Source organism: Musca autumnalis, unplaced genomic scaffold, assembly GCF_047663935.1.
Source record: "Musca autumnalis isolate F117 unplaced genomic scaffold, ASM4766393v1 scaffold_1, whole genome shotgun sequence".
Lineage (NCBI taxonomy): Eukaryota > Metazoa > Arthropoda > Insecta > Diptera > Muscidae > Musca > Musca autumnalis.
In genome coordinates this window covers 168,533,054-168,550,704 of record NW_027411644.1, presented here as the reverse complement: position 1 = coordinate 168,550,704, position 17,651 = coordinate 168,533,054, and the positions used below count along the sequence as shown (strand labels likewise).

The 17,651-nt window shown below is 37.2% G+C and overlaps 2 protein-coding genes across 2 annotated transcripts; both read left to right on the top strand.

The window, feature by feature from the left end:
• The first annotated feature begins 8,184 nt into the window (after positions 1-8,184).
• On the top strand, positions 8,185-10,754 carry LOC141389274 (uncharacterized). Its single transcript, XM_073960581.1, has 2 exons — positions 8,185-10,655; positions 10,712-10,754. Exons 1-2 carry the CDS (start codon positions 8,185-8,187, stop codon positions 10,752-10,754), a joined length of 2,514 nt encoding a protein of 837 aa, XP_073816682.1.
• Positions 10,755-11,458: 704 nt separating this feature from the next.
• LOC141389266 (uncharacterized) lies at positions 11,459-16,888 on the top strand. Its single transcript, XM_073960567.1, has 2 exons — positions 11,459-13,505; positions 16,446-16,888. The coding sequence occupies exons 1-2, from the start codon at positions 11,459-11,461 to the stop codon at positions 16,886-16,888; spliced, it is 2,490 nt and encodes an 829-aa protein (XP_073816668.1).
• The last annotated feature ends 763 nt before the right edge of the window (positions 16,889-17,651 follow it).

Genomic DNA, 17,651 nt, shown 5'->3' with positions numbered 1-17,651 from the left:
ACCACAATTTAGCTACAAGTAGCTGCAAATCTTGCTGATAAATGGTCTTGAAAAATAGCTTAAATCCTCAAAATACCCAAAATCTGTCGGTACAGTTATATGGGGGCTACATAGAAATGTAGACCTATGTTTACATTTTTTGGTGGAGAAGATGTATATCCAACGAGAACCTCCTATGCCAAAATTCAGCTTATTTGGTCTGAAAATGTAGACAAAATCCTAACAATACCGAATATTGGGAGGTACAGTTATATGGAGACAATATTAAAATGTAGACCTTTGTCCACAATTTTCAGTGGAGGATGTTTGTGTCCACTCGGAACCCCAAATACCAAATTTCACCTAATTTGGCCGGGAAATGTAGCTTTAAACCCCCAAAATACTGACAATCGGGAGGTACCTTAAAAGGGGCCTATACCCAAACGTGCACCTATGTCCACAATTTTTGGTGGAAAGGTTTAGTGATCACTAGAAAGCCCCAAGTACCAAATTACAACTAATTTGGAAGAAAAAGATGGCTTAAATCCTCAAAATACCAAATATCAGGAGGTACCGTTATATGGGGGGTATACCAAAATATTAGCCGATTTGGTTCATATTTAGCCCATTATTACCCACGGACACAGACTGAGTTTGTGCAAAATTTCAGAAAGATATCTCCATTCGTTTCCAAGTTATTAATTTCGCGCCGCTAGATCAGTGATTTCGACCACAGGGCCGAACTTTTAAATGGTGGCTATGTTTATATGGGGCTATACACGTGGACCTATACTGTCTGATTTTTTGCAAGACATGTTTTTACAGTGTTTTATTTAACTTGCTTTGGTCCGTTTAATTCAAATCTGGTAACTCATTTTTAACACAGTTGCTGTTGAAACTTTGCACACTTTTTAGATTTGGAGGACAATAAATTAATATGAAATCAAAATCAATATTGGTCCATTTTTACAGTGTTTTTACGGTGTTTTATTTAAATGCATGCATTTCAAATCTGGTAACTCAATTTTGACACAGTTGCAGTTGACCAATCGGACTAAAACTTTGCACATTTTTCAGATTTGGATGACAATACATGAATATGAAATTAAAACAAAGATTGGTCCATTTTACAGTGTTTTAACGGTGTTTTATTTCACTTGCATTTCAACTCTGGTAACTCATTTTCCACACAGTTGCAGTTTACCAATCGAACTGAAACTTTACACACTTTTCAGATTTGGATGACAATACATGAATATGGGCCCAATTTTTGCTACAGCCCCCATATAGCGGTACCACCCGGTTTCAGGTATTTTGACGATTTTATCTTAATTTTTGCCCGAATTAGCTGTCATTTCCAATGATACAGACATTTCCCCACCAAAAATTCTGAACATAGGTCCAGGTTTCGGTATAGCCCCCTGACAGCGGTACCACCAGATTTCAAGTATTATGAGGATTTTATCTTCATTTTGAGGCCGAATTGGATGTTACTTGGCATTTGGAGTCCCCAATGGTACAGAAACTTCTCCACAAAAACTGTTGTCATAGGTCCAGGTTTTGATATAGCCCCCATATAGTGGTAACACCCGATTTCAAGTGTTTTAAGGATTTTATCTTCATTTTGAGGCCGAATTGGATGTTACTTGGCATTTGGAGTCCCCAATGGTACAGAAACTTCCCCACCAAAGTCCAATCATAAGTCCAGGTTTTGGTATAGCCTTTATATAACGGTACAACACGATTTCAGGCATTTTAAAGTTTTTATCTAAATTTTCGGCATATATTGACTTAAATTTTGTTCTCAGTGGTCAAAAAAATGTATTTACTAAAAAGTTAAAAATAAAATATAATTAAACAAAAATTAGTTTCAGTGTTTTATTTAGAAATGCCCTTAAAACTAGGAAATAATTTGTCACTTAGCCTCAATAAATGTATTCTTTCTCATGATGGAATCTCTCAAATAAAACGCTTGCATTTAAATTATAAATGGTGGCAAAATTAAACGGCAAGCGTTTTATTTGAGAGTTTCCATCATGAAAAAGAATACATTTATTGAGGCTATAGTATGGAGGGTATATTAAGTTTGTCATTCTGTTTGTAACACATCGAACTAATCATTTGCGACCCTATAAAGTATATATATTCTTGATCAGGATAAAATTCTAAGACGATCTAGCCATGTCCGTCTGTCCGTCCGTCTGTCCGTCTGTTGTAATCACTCTAGCGTCCGCAATAATTGAGATAGAGTGCTGAAATTTTGCACCCGAGGGTCTTTTTTCCATAGGCAGGTCAAGTTCGAAGATGGGCTATATCGGTCCACACTTTGGTATAGCCCCCATATAACGGTACCTCCGGATTTGAGGTATTTTGACGTTCTTCGCCACATTTGCAGACCGAATTAGCTATAATTTGGCACTTAGGGTTCCTACTGATCAACAAACTTATATCCCAAACGATATGGGAATAGGTCCATGTTTTGGTATAGTCCGCATATAACGGTACCTCTCGATTTTCGGTGTTTTATGAATTTTAGCCACAATTTTTAACCGAACTACCTGCAACGTGACATTTGAGGTTCTCAGTGGTCATGAAACATCTCCACTAAACATCTTCAACATAGGTCCATGTTTTGGTACAGCCCCCAAATATCGGTACCTCCCGATTTTCGGTATTTTGAGAATTTTAGCTACAATTTTTAACCGAACTAGCTGTAATTTGCCATTTAGGGTTCTCAGTGGTCATGAAATATCTCCACCAAACATCGTCAACATAGGTCCATGTTTTGGTATAGGCCCCATATAACGGTACCTCCCGATTTTCGGTATTTTGAGAATTTTAGCCACAATTTGTAACCGAACTATCTGCAATTTGACATTTGAGGTTCTCAGTGGTCATGAAACATCTCCACCACACATCGTCAACATAGGTCCATGTTTTGGTATGGCCCCTCCCGATTTTCGGTATTTTGAGCATTTTAGTTATAATTTTTAACCGAACTAGCCGTAATTTGACATTTAAGGTCCTCAGTGGTCATAAAACATCTCCAACGAAACATCGTCAACATAGGTCCATGTTTTGGTATAGCCCCCATATAACGGTACCTCCCGATTTTTGGTATTTTGAGAATTTTAGCTACAGTTTTTAACCGAAATAGCTGTAATTTGACATTTGAAGTTCTCAGTGGTCATAAAACATCTCCAACGAAACATTGTCAACATTGGTCCATGTTTTGATATAGCCCCCATATAACGGTATCTCCCGATTATCGGTATTTTGAGAATTTTAGCTGCAATTTTTAACCGAACTAGCTGTAATGATCGGTATTTTGAGAAATTTAGCTAAAATTTTGTCTATTTAAAAAAAAATAATCGTCAATATAGGCCCATGTTTTGGTATATCCCCCCATATAACTTTACCTCCCGAATTCGGGAATTTTCAGTGGTCACGAAATTTCTTCACTAAAGTTCGTCAACATGGGCACATTTTTGAGGGTCTATATTGTTTTGATGAAACTACCCTCAATTTGACTCTTGAAGTTCCCTGCAGCTATAAAACTTTTGCGCCAAAAAATTTAAAGATAGGTTGACTCTTTGATTTAGCCCCGTAGCCCCTTTCACCTAGCCCCTTTCACCTAGCTGAACACATTTTTAAATTAGATTAGATAACACTGTGCAACAAAATGGAGGTGAAAGTCTGGGCCACGGAAAATTCCTCTTGTGGAAGAAAGGCCTTGGTGAGTATATTATGAACCCCGAAGGACAGATCCACCGTGAGTCGAACTTCCGCGTTATGGCGTGACGAAATTTTTGTTAGAGACCCTGTGGGCCATCAGGAATTAGCGTTATATCTTTGTTCACTGTTGCTTAAGTGCTTTACAAAAACAACAAACAAAGATATAATGCTAATTAATGATGGCTTACAGGGTCTCTTGAAAAAACTTCATCACGCCATAACGCGGAAGTTCGACTCACGGCGCATCTGTCCTTCGGGGTTTTTAGTATACTCACCATTGTTGAAAAGTTGTTACACCTTAAATTGTAAAAGGACCCTAATAATTCCATTTTAATTAAGACTTTTTTATGGTGGAGGGTATAAAAAGTTCGGCCCGGCCGAACTTAACGACCTTTTACTTGTTTTAAATTATATTTTATTTTTAACTTTTTAGTAAATACATTTTTTGACCACTGAGAGCAAAATTATAGTCAATATAGGCCGAAAATTTAGATAAAAACTTTAAAATGCCTGAAATCGTGTTGCCCTTCTGGATTATTTAAAAAAAAACCCGAAATTCCGGCTTTAAAATATCAGCATCAATTTTAGGTGGATGCAGTGGATATATCGAAAAATCATACACTAATATCATATTGCCCATGGAGTATTCTGTGATTACTTTTTTAGGCACAGGCCTATAAAATGTAAGGTTAAGCCAGAAATCGGATAGGAACATAAAAAAACTCGTTGGCTTCAATCCATTAATACCCATTTTTCTACATTGATTCCAAAACAGCTTCCACGTAAATTAATTTTAATGGTCGACATTATGGTATCCCTCCTAAATTACTTCATTAACAGTTCACGAATCTGAATGGGTGAAACTCGGATTCATCTATTGTAAAACATTTTTGGTTTTTACCAAATACAAACTCTCAGTTATTTCGGTTGAATAATGTGGCAAAAACTTTCAAGGAAGACGACTAATTTCAGGTGAAATGTTTTATACCCCCAACGAAGACTAAAGACCAATCTTCAAAATACCGAAAATCGGGAGGTACATTTCAATGAGGGGTATATGAAAACGTGGACTTATACTGAGAAATTTCAGCTCGAAAGTTTTGCATCCCTAACATAGACTTAATGACAAATTTGAACTATTGCGGTGTCTCAATGAGGCTAAACCCTTCAAAATACAGGAGATCGGGAGGTACCGTTCTATGGGAGCTATATGAAGAAGTGGACCTATACCAAAACCAGTAAGGAAAGGATCAAAGTCGGGCGGGGCCGACTATATGATACCCTACACCAATGTGAATAGGTAAAATATATATGGGAGCTAAATTCAAATGTGAACAGATTACTATATAATTTGGCACATATATTTCTAGACCAAACACCGTCACACATTCCAAATTTCATCAAAATTAGACATACATGGCGTCAATAAATGCGACCTGTGCGTTGCGAATGTTACATACAAATGCACTAACACATAATACCCTTACCACAGGGTGGTGCAGGGTATAAATATCAGGTGGAAAGTGTTGTACCTCCAACGATGACTAAATGCCAAATTTCAGCCACTTCGGTGTGATAATGGGGCTAAAACATTCAAAATACCGAAAATGGGGAGATACCGTTCTATGGGGAGTGGACATATATCGACAAATTTCAGGTGGAAAGTTCTATACCCTCAACGAAGACTAAATGCCAAATTTCCTCCATTTCGGTGCGATATTGAACACACAACTTTCAAAATACCGAAAATCGAAAGGTGCCGTTCTATTGGGGCTATACGAAGAAGTGCACCTATTCCAAAAAATATCAGAAGGAAAGTGTTGGTCCCCCAACGATGACTAAATGCCATTTCGGTGTGATAGTGGGGCAAAAACCTTCAAAATACCGAAAATCGGGAGATACCGTTCTATGGGGAGTGGACCCATACCGACAAATTTCAGGTGGACGTTTTATACCCTCAACGAAGACTAAATGCCAAATTTCCGCCTATACCAAAAAATATCAAGTGGAAAGTGTGATGACTAAATGCCAAATTTCAGCCATTTCGGTATGATAATGAGGCGAAACGCTTCAAAATACCGAAAATCGGGAGGTACAGTTCTATGGGGGCTATAAAAATCGTTGACCGATATAGCCCATTTCCAATACCAAACATCCTAGGAGCAATAGGAACTCTTATACCAATTTACAGAGCTCAATCTTAAAAATTGGGAGCTACATCTTGATTTCAATAGACGGACGGACGGGCGGACAGACGGACGTGGTTATATAGACTTAGAATTTTATGCTGATCAAGAATATATATAATCCGACGAATATTTCGATGTGTTACAAACGGAATGACAAATTTAATTATACCCTCCATATTATGGTGGCGGTTATAAGAAATATGAGAGAGATAGTACAACAAAAACAATACCAGAGTAAAGTTGGAAAATAATGAGTTCAATTCTCTACAGTAGGGGCTGTTGTAAATTTCCTTTAAATAAAGCAACTCTATATAAATAAAAATCAAATGTCGTTTGTTGGTAATGGCATCAGTTGAGAACGGCTGGACCGATTTGGATGATTCTTTTTTTGAAATGTTCGTCATAACCCACCTTAGGTTTTTATGAAAAGAAAATTAGACAACGCCCAATTTTTTCAATTATCAATTTTAATTTTTCTACAAAAGCTACTGAATTAATTTTCCTGAAATTTTCAGGGAATGTACAGCGATGACTAGTTTCGTCCAAAGCCACTTGGACTCATCAGTTCCCATAGTTCTTTGTATTGAAACAAAGAACTCTTCCCCAATTTTATGACGACTCGAGCTCAAGAATAAATGTGACCGACGAATTCGTCTAAATGCGAATTCAACAGAAATATTCAAAAACTCTCGTAGCCGCATATGTATATTTTGGTTCCTTATGAGAAGAGCTACGACTTTGCCTCTGAGATTACATCAAATTTTCAGAACGGTTTGGAAGATATAATCCTGATAAAATGATCCCTTTTTACATCAAACCTCCAAACCTTTGGAGGCCTATAATCGCGAAAGTTGATGAGATAGAGAAAAACGGCGAGACACGTGTCTTCTTCTATCATGCTGCGATGTCAGAATATAGTTAATAATTTTCGTGTCGCATAGTGTTACTATATATTTTCATGTTAGGGACCTCATATCTTCTGTAATATAATCACTATATACAAGATTGATATTTATTATAATATTAAAAGTTTGGCCTCACCTGGACTTGGATCATTTTTGTGCCCTCCAACATCGAATGGTATATACGCTGAACGGTGTACAAAGAGTCGCAGTATGCCTACGCCCAATAATTTACATTTTATATCAATTACAGTCGTTCCAACAATTTGTAAATAATAACATCGACTGCAATCACATCAAACAGCGTATGGATTCTCTAACACTCAATTATTCTACCTACATTTCTTTCTCTCCCTAAACAATTACAACAACAACATAGGACTGCCCCAAAATATTTCTGCATAAACGAAATTCACTCAACAAACCAATTTAACTGTTTTGAACTTAATAATTAAGTTATGTTTTGCGGTTGATGGTCGTCAACATTAGAATTGTTATTGTTTTGTTTTTTGATCGCCATCAACCTGATCTTTGTGAAATGAAAAATTTTGTCTTTGAATAAACCTTGAAGTAACAAGTACAGTCTCTCGTCTTTGTTTTTAATTTTGGTAATTTTGGAAAGAGGTCTGCAAAAAAGCTTGCAGGCTGGAACATTGGTGACCCCGACGTGATCCCAGGATATCACGATTTTTTGGTTCAATATCAATTCGGATATTTCTTTCCAGAATTATATTTTTTCTTTGGACAAAATTTGTACTTTTCTTCGTTGATTGAATAATCTTAGGATGTCGATTGATGAGACCATGGCCCCAACTGGTGGAGCCAATGAAGAATCTAGTTTCCAGCTTTACAAGAAAAATGTTGGTTTCCTGCAAAGACAATTGTCTTTTTTAAACACTTCGCTGACGGCACAATGTTTGGGTGAGATGGACGAGTCGGACATTTCGGTTCGACTTGGTTATGTAGATGGAATACATAACCACTTCGAAGAGGCCCAATCTATGATTATAAATGGCGACGCAATTGACTCTGAGACTGAAATAGCTTCTACGTTTGTCAACCTCTATTTCGATGTCAAGGCTAAGCTCTCCAGGGAATTGGGTAATAAACGAAAGCGGCCAACTATGCCACACTCCTCCACTATACGTCAGTTCTCGTTGGATGAAACCCTACCACAACGTAAATTACGTTTGCCAGAACAAAAATTCCCCAGTTTAATGGATCATACACGGATTGGCCAGGATTTATAGCAATGTTCAACACGGTAATTGACAATGATAATGACCTAAGTAAAATTGAGAAATTTCAGCATCTTCGGGTGAGCGTAACTGGTGCGGCTTTGGATACAATTTCGTCGTTGGATCCCACCGAAGAAAATTATGACAAAGCCCTTCGACAATAAACTCCTTAATTTTCAAGCTCATATACGAGAAATTTTTGGTTTGAAATCCGTCGACAAAGGTTCTGCTGGAAGTCTACGTCAACTGAGTGACAAACTGAATTCGCATATGCGTGCTTTACAATCTATATGCAAGCAAGAAGAAATTGCCGACGGCTTTTTGATTTATTTAGTTACATCGAAATTGGATGCGAAGTCCCAAGCAAAGTGGGAAGAAGACCTGCCGAGTAATAAGCTGCCTACATGGTCGTCATTAGCATCGTTTTTGGAACGCAGGTGCAGAATGCTCGAGAACTTGGAAAGCTCGATGGGAGTAAGCAACTCGAAGGTGAGCAAAAAATGGAGTTCTTCAGGTCGGAGTGCACTTGTGGCATCAGCAACCCCTAGTTCGACATGTGCATTTTGTGATTCTCAAGACCATTATATAACTGGTTGCCCAGGCTTCGGAAATTTATCGCCATCTATAAGGTTTAAGGAAGCAAAGAAACTGCAGCTGTGTTTAAACTGCCTGAAGAAAGGTCATATGCTCAAAAAGTGTAAGTCTTCCCGCTGTCGAATATGTTCATCCAAGCATCATTCCATGCTGCATATGGACAATGTGACAAGTGATACGTCAGTGCATCTTCTTCCACAACAAACGGTACCAGCCACTAACAATTCCTCGCAATCTGCTCTTGTGTCATCGTCGATGTCGACCATTTTAGAGGCGCCTTCTAACACAAACGTTTTGCTGGCGACGGCCATTGTTTTAGTGAAAAGTAATTTTGGCGAATTTATACCGTACCGCGCATTGTTGGATTCTGCATCCCAATTGAATTTTATCACACGTCGTGCTGCAAATCATCTACATCTAAAGGTTAACAACTCTTCAGTCACTGTTTCTGGTATTGGTAGCGGTAATTTTGTTGCTGATAAGTCAGTGGATTTGACCATGAAGTCTCGTCATGGAGATTTTGCTACATCGTTCGTTGCTGTTGTTGTACCTACCATCACCGATTATCAACCAATTTCGATTCCTAACGTCAGTAGCTCAAACCTGCCACCAAACATAAAGCTTGCCGATCCTAACTTTGGTCAACATGGACGTATTGATATACTAATTGGAGCAGGCCTATTTTTCGATTTGTTGTGCGTTGGGCAAATTCGGCTCAATAGCGAATCCCCGTTGCTGCAGAAAACTGTACTAGGATGGGTAGCATCAGGTGGAATTCCCAGTACTTCGAAAGCGTGTTCGTTGGCTGCAGCTTGTAAATGTGTCGATAACGTAAGTCTGGCTGAGGTGATACAACGCTTTTGGGAAGTGGAAAACAACTTTATGGACATTGCATCAAATGAAGATGATTTTTGTGAACAGCATTTCATGAAAAACACTGTTCGTCTCGATTCAGGAGCATATTCTGTGCGCTTGCCAAAGAAAGAAATTGGTAGTGGTCTTGGGAGTTCATATGATCAGGCTCTTCGTCGTTTCCTGGTTCTCGAAAAACGACTCAACAAACAACCAGATGTAAAGCAGCAGTACGTAAATTTTATGAAAGAGTACTCCGCATTAAATCATATGTCACTAGTCACATCTCTGCCTAAGCACACACAAACATTCTTTTTACATCATCATTGCGTTCGCAAAGAAGACAGCACAACAACAAAACTCCGTGTTGTGTTTGATGGCTCGGCAAAAACAACAACAGGCGTATCATTAAATGATGTTCTCTCTGCTGGGCCAACAATTCAACCCAAACTATTTGACACTCTTCTTCGTTTTCGATTTTTTAAAGTTGCACTAAGTGGCGATATTTGCAAGATGTACAGGTGTGTACGAGTGTCTAACCCCGACAATTACCTGCAGTGCGTCCTTTGGAGAAATGATCCAGCTGAAAATATTGGAGTGTACAAATTGGATACCGTCACATATGGTACAAAACCAGCAGCATTTTTAGCGATTCGAGCTATGCATCAACTTTCTTACGATGAAGAAGAGTCGTACCCATTGGCAGCTAAAATTGTAAGGCGTGATTTCTACGTTGACGACCTTATAACTGGCGGAAACTCTGTTGAAGAAGTGTTGGAGATCCGAAGGCAAGTAACTGAGCTACTAAGTAGAGGCAAGTTTGACATACGAAAGTGGTGTTCAAATGAGGCAGGTGTTTTGGCGGGAGTGTCGCCTACCGAATGTGAGCAATTCCTAAAATTCCACGATGGAACAGACATTACCAAAGCCTTGGGGTTGGTGTGGGATCCGAAAGCTGATACGCTGATTTTCACCTTCATGCCTACCCAAGAATGCAGTGTTGTAACAAAACGTACAATTTTGTCGTGCATCGCAAGACTGTACGATCCAATGGGATTAATAGGCCCTGTAATTTCAAAGGCGAAGGTGATAATGCAAACCTTATGGAAGCATAATTTGCAGTGGGACGAAAGTTTGCCACAGTCTCTGCATACTGCATGGTCGCAGTTTGTATCACAGTTTACAAATCTTCATAAATTTATATTTCCTCGATTCGTTTCAGTGCCGAACTCCACAATACAAATTCATGCATTTTGCGATGCTAGCTTATCTGCATACGGAGCTTGTGTGTATGCACGATCTGAGTGTAATGGCAAGGTAACTGCTCATCTGCTTTGTTCAAAATCCAGGGTAGCTCCATTGAAGGTGATGACGGTGCCGAAGTTAGAACTCTCTGCTGCTGCGCTGCTGGCTGATTTATTGGACGGACTTTCAAAGGTGTTGCCAAATGATTTAGAATATCATTGCTGGTCGGATTCAATGGTGGTGCTGTCGTGGATTCGTGAGCAGCCATCAAATTTCAACGTTTTCGTCTCGAATCGTGTAAGTCGCATCCAGAGCATTACAAGTACAATGAAGTGGCATTACGTACCAACGAATTTGAACCCATCCGACATTTTATCAAGAGGAGCAAGTCCTACGGAACTGTTGAATTCGCGTTTATGGAAGCAAGGTCCAGCCTTCTTGATAAAAAACTCAGCAAATTGGCCTCAGCATTTAGATTTTATAACGGAATTGCCAGAGCGACGACGACAAGTTTTAACAACATCAAAGGTTGTTGATATCTCGTTAACTTGCAAATTCTACAATTCATTTCCTAAGATGCAGCGAATATTCGGCTACATACATCGATTCATCAGTCGCAAATCACAACGTAAAGAAATTGAAAAGTCAACGGAATTGTCACTTGATGATATTAAAATGGGTACATGTCTCTTAATAAGAAGTATTCAACGGATTCATTTTGAGAATGAATACAAACGTAAGTCTGGCTGAGGTGATACAACGCTTTTGGGAAGTGGAAAACAACTTTATGGACATTGCATCAAATGAAGATGATTTTTGTGAACAGCATTTCATGAAAAACACTGTTCGTCTCGATTCAGGAGCATATTCTGTGCGCTTGCCAAAGAAAGAAATTGGTAGTGGTCTTGGGAGTTCATATGATCAGGCTCTTCGTCGTTTCCTGGTTCTCGAAAAACGACTCAACAAACAACCAGATGTAAAGCAGCAGTACGTAAATTTTATGAAAGAGTACTCCGCATTAAATCATATGTCACTAGTCACATCTCTGCCTAAGCACACACAAACATTCTTTTTACCTCATCATTGCGTTCGCAAAGAAGACAGCACAACAACAAAACTCCGTGTTCTGTTTGATGGCTCGGCAAAAACAACAACAGGCGTATCATTAAATGATGTTCTCTCTGCTGGGCCAACAATTCAACCCAAACTATTTGACACTCTTGTTCGTTTTCGATTTTTTAAAGTTGCACTAAGTGGCGATATTTGCAAGATGTACAGGTGTGTACGAGTGTCTAACCCCGACAATTACCTGCAGTGCGTCCTTTGGAGAAATGATCCAGCTGAAAATATTGGAGTGTACAAATTGGATACCGTCACATATGGTACAAAACCAGCAGCATTTTTAGCGATTCGAGCTATGCATCAACTTTCTTACGATGAAGAAGAGTCGTACCCATTGGCAGCTAAAATTGTAAGGCGTGATTTCTACGTTGACGACCTTATAACTGGCGGAAACTCTGTTGAAGAAGTGTTGGAGATCCGAAGGCAAGTAACTGAGCTACTAAGTAGAGGCAAGTTTGACATACGAAAGTGGTGTTCAAATGAGGCAGGTGTTTTGGCGGGAGTGTCGCCTACCGAATGTGAGCAATTCCTAAAATTCCACGATGGAACAGACATTACCAAAGCCTTGGGGTTGGTGTGGGATCCGAAAGCTGATACGCTGATTTTCACCTTCATGCCTACCCAAGAATGCAGTGTTGTAACAAAACGTACAATTTTGTCGTGCATCGCAAGACTGTACGATCCAATGGGATTAATAGGCCCTGTAATTTCAAAGGCGAAGGTGATAATGCAAACCTTATGGAAGCATAATTTGCAGTGGGACGAAAGTTTGGCACAGTCTCTGCATACTGCATGGTCGCAGTTTGTATCACAGTTTACAAATCTTCATAAATTTATATTTCCTCGATTCGTTTCAGTGCCGAACTCCACAATACAAATTCATGCATTTTGCGATGCTAGCTTATCTGCATACGGAGCTTGTGTGTATGCACGATCTGAGTGTAATGGCAAGGTAACTGCTCATCTGCTTTGTTCAAAATCCAGGGTAGCTCCATTGAAGGTGATGACGGTGCCGAAGTTAGAACTCTCTGCTGCTGCGCTGCTGGCTGATTTATTGGACGGACTTTCAAAGGTGTTGCCAAATGATTTAGAATATCATTGCTGGTCGGATTCAATGGTGGTGCTGTCGTGGATTCGTGAGCAGCCATCAAATTTCAACGTTTTCGTCTCGAATCGTGTAAGTCGCATCCAGAGCATTACAAGTACAATGAAGTGGCATTACGTACCAACGAATTTGAACCCATCCGACATTTTATCAAGAGGAGCAAGTCCTACGGAACTGTTGAATTCGCGTTTATGGAAGCAAGGTCCAGCCTTCTTGATAAAAAACTCAGCAAATTGGCCTCAGCATTTAGATTTTATAACGGAATTGCCAGAGCGACGACGACAAGTTTTAACAACATCAAAGGTTGTTGATATCTCGTTAACTTGCAAATTCTACAATTCATTTCCTAAGATGCAGCGAATATTCGGCTACATACATCGATTCATCAGTCGCAAATCACAACGTAAAGAAATTGAAAAGTCAACGGAATTGTCACTTGATGATATTAAAATGGGTACATGTCTCTTAATAAGAAGTATTCAACGGATTCATTTTGAGAATGAATACAAACGTTTATCTGCTGGCTCGAATGTTGAACCATCAAGTAAGTTGAATTCTTTAAACCCAATGGTTGATGCATATGGATTGATTCGAGTTGGAGGTCGTCTTCAGAATACAAATTTGAATTACGAAACAAAGCATCCAATTATTTTGCCTAAAGGCCACCCCATTACAAAGGCTGTGGTGATGTTTTTTCATGAAAAATTTTTGCATGCAGGGCCGCAGTGTCTTCTAGCAAATATTCGACAGCAGTATTGGCCAATTGGTGGACGCAAATCGATTATCAGCATCATTAACAAATGCGTCCGATGTTTTCGTCTTAAGCCTAAATTAGCTCGTCATGTCATGGGAACTTTGCCTCAGGATCGAGTGCGTGCCAATAGAGCATTTTACACGACTGGTATCGATTTTTGTGGGCCGTTTTACTACAAAACCGACGTAAGGAACAGGCCCCCTGTAAAATGCTACATATGCATTTTTGTATGTTTCTCGACAAAGGCCTGCCATTTGGAATTGGTGCAGGATTTATCGACACCCTCATTTTTAGCTGCATTGAAACGCTTCATATGCATTCGAGGCAAACCCAGAATCATTTGGTCTGACAACGCGACCAACTTTGTTGGCGCTAAAAATGAGTTAATCGAATTAAAGGAATTGTTTTTCAGCCAATCTAGCGTGGAGGCGGTGCTCAAACAATGCACGATGGGGCCAATAGCAGGTTTTCGAGGCAAAAAGTCAATTTTTGAAGTGAACAATTTGAAAAAAATAATAACGGATTTCGATTGCCAACACTCTGAATCACTAAAAATAAAAAAAATAAATCAATCTGGTAACATCACATAGCGACATACTGATCTGGCAATGGTGACATATTTTCTTATGCATCATTTTCCGACATTCATTATAAATAAGTAGTGAAAGCATTTTAGGCGCCAAAACGAACATTTCAACATTTTTATATTTTTTAAACATGGAAAGCTCTTCAATGGGTATGTAAAATAAGATAGTGTTAACAAATAATAAAAATGTTATGTGTGGTAAATGTATTTTTGAGTTAAGATGTTATGTCTTTTTTGGAGTATTTTGCTTTGTTATCCATGTGTTCTCTGGAGTATAACTTTTGAGATCTAGGTAGATCTAGGATATTATATATATGTGGTGAAAGGTATTAATGTGTACTATCATTTTGTGAAAAAATTAGCTGCGCCTATCTGCGCCTTTTCATAGAAATCTGATTTCAGATGTCGTAATACTTAAAAATATGTTTTGGTTGGCGAATAATCGGAAACCCATTAATGTTACCAATTGGATTTCGGAAAAATTTAATAGACGTATATAATAATAAAAATAATAATAATAATAATAATAATAATAATAATAATAATAATAATAATAATAATACTAATAATAATAATAATAATAATAATAATAATAATAATAATAATAATAATAATAATAATAATAATAATAATAATAATAATAATAATAATAATAATAATAATAATAATAATAATAATAATAATAATAATAATAATAATAATAATAATAATAATAATAATAATAATAATAATAATAATAATAATAATAATAATAATAATAATAATAATAATAATAATAATAATAATAATAATAATAATAATAATAATAATAATAATAATAATAATAATAATAATAATAATAATAATAATAATAATAATAATAATAATAATAATAATAATAATAATAATAATAATAATAATAATAATAATAATAATAATAATAATAATAATAATAATAATAATAATAATAATAATAATAATAATAATAATAATAATAATAATAATAATAATAATAATAATAATAATAATAATAATAATAATAATAATAATAATAATAATAATAATAATAATAATAATAATAATAATAATAATAATAATAATAATAATAATAATAATAATAATAATAATAATAATAATAATAATAATAATAATAATAATAATAATAATAATAATAATAATAATAATAATAATAATAATAATAATAATAATAATAATAATAATAATATATAATTTCAAAGATATCGCAAACTTTGGCTTTTGTGGCGGAATCTTAGCCGATTTTTACTAAATTTGGAACCTTTTTTTATTAACTTATAACAAAGCACAGACAAAACCATGAAATTTAAACATATGTATATAGGGGAGCTATATAAATCTGAACCGATTTCAATATAACTTGACAAACTTATTTGTAGTCCGAATTCCCTAACATTTTCCAAATTTTATTGTAATTTGATAGAATTTGCATTCTTGGTCAATCATTTTAATGAAATCGGGCGAACATATATATGGGAGCTATATCCAATTCTGAACCGATTTCAATATGATTTGCCAAAAATGTTTCTAGACCAAAATCCGTCACACATTTCAAATTTCATCAAGATTGGACATACATAGCGGGATTGGTGCACCAAATACCTAAAATCGGGCGAAAATATATATGGGAGCAATATCAAAATCTGAACCGATTTCAATATAACTTGGCAAACTTATTTGTAGTCCTAATTCCGTGGTATTTTCCAAATCGCATAAAAATTGGGCAGAATTTGCATGTTTGGTCCATCAATTGCTTGAAATCGGGCGAACATATATACGGCAGCTATATGTATATATGAACCGATATGAACCAAATTTGGCATCTTAGTTTCTAAGCCCATTATAAACATCTGCACAAAATTTGGAAGGTCTAGCTTGCCCCAGTGATTTGTTGCCTCGAAAACCTGTCATTGGCCCCATCGTGCAATGTTTGGATGACGGCATAGAGTGGAAGTTTATCCCGCCAAGATCACCGCATTTCGGAGGCCTTTGGGAGGCAGCGGTGAAGGCAGCAAAATACCACTTCTACCGAGTAGCTGGCCTCTCGTTATTGTCTTTTGAGGAGCTGAGAACTTTGGTTTGCCAGATTTCAGCCATTTTAAATTCTCGTCCACTGTGCCCTCTAACAGAAAACCCTGATGATTTGGACATATTAACGCCCGGCCACTTCCTCGTGGGGGCTCCCTTGGTATCTATAATGGAACCTGATGTAACCGAGCTTAACACAAATACTTTGAATAGATGGCAACGGGTGAGTTACATGCAGCAGATCTTTTGGAAGAAATGGAGTTCTTCATATCTCTCCCAACTACAAGAACGAAACAAGTGGCGAGCAACAGCAGCGAATGTTAAGGAAGGGGACTTGGTCATGCTAAGAGATGAAAATATGCCCACACTCAAATGGCAGCTGGGCCGTGTGTCGGCAACAATAGCTGGAAAAGATGGTGTTGTGCGTGTTGCTATCATCAAGACAACCAATGGAACTTGTAGGCGAGCAGTAACAAAATTGGCAGTGCTACCAATCGAAAAGGAATCTGTTGAAAGCTTGGAACTTCCAACGGGGGGAGGATGAACGGTGTACAAAGAGTCGCAGTATGCCTACGCCCAATAATTTACATTTTATATCAATTACAGTCGTTCCAACAATTTGTAAATAATAACATCGACTGCAATCACATCAAACAGCGTATGGATTCTCTAACACTCAATTATTCTACCTACATTTCTTTCTCTCCCTAAACAATTACAACAACAACATAGGACTGCCCCAAAATATTTCTGCATAAACGAAATTCACTCAACAAACCAATTTAACTGTTTTGAACTTAATAATTAAGTTATGTTTTGCGGTTGATGGTCGTCAACATTAGAATTGTGTTTGTTTTGTTTTTTGATCGCCATCAACCTGATCTTTGTGAAATGAAAAATTTTGTCTTTGAATAAACCTTGAAGTAACAAGTACAGTCTCTCGTCTTTGTTTTTAATTTTGGTAATTTTGGAAAGAGGTCTGCAAAAAAGCTTGCAGGCTGGAACATACGCCTTATACCTTAACGGTTTCAAACGAATAGTTCTCGAATCTAAATTTTGTCATATTTTCCAATTTTTCAGTTTTCATTTGGGTTGGGGGACATTTTTTCGTTCCCCCATAACTTAGTGACATTTTTTACTTGTTACTTCATAGCTACTTAGCAACGCAATATTTCATAACCTGCTAAATGCCTTTTAAAGTGTTCAAATGGATTTAATCTTTCTTCGGTTTTTTCGTCATTCGCCATTAGCCCCACGACTAATAAAGGCGATATTGAATTTGTACGTTGGCCATACATGTCACACGC

Coding starts and splice junctions, on each gene's coding strand:
- LOC141389266 (XM_073960567.1), top strand. CDS start 11,459: ATGAATACAAACGTAAGTCTGGCTGAGGTGATACAACGCTTTTGGGAA. Junction 13,506..16,445: donor CTCGAATGTTGAACCATCAA/GTAAGTTGAATT, acceptor GCCCTCTAACAG/AAAACCCTGATGATTTGGAC.
- LOC141389274 (XM_073960581.1), top strand. CDS start 8,185: ATGACAAAGCCCTTCGACAATAAACTCCTTAATTTTCAAGCTCATATA. Junction 10,656..10,711: donor CTGCATACTGCATGGTCGCA/GTTTGTATCACA, acceptor GATTCGTTTCAG/TGCCGAACTCCACAATACAA.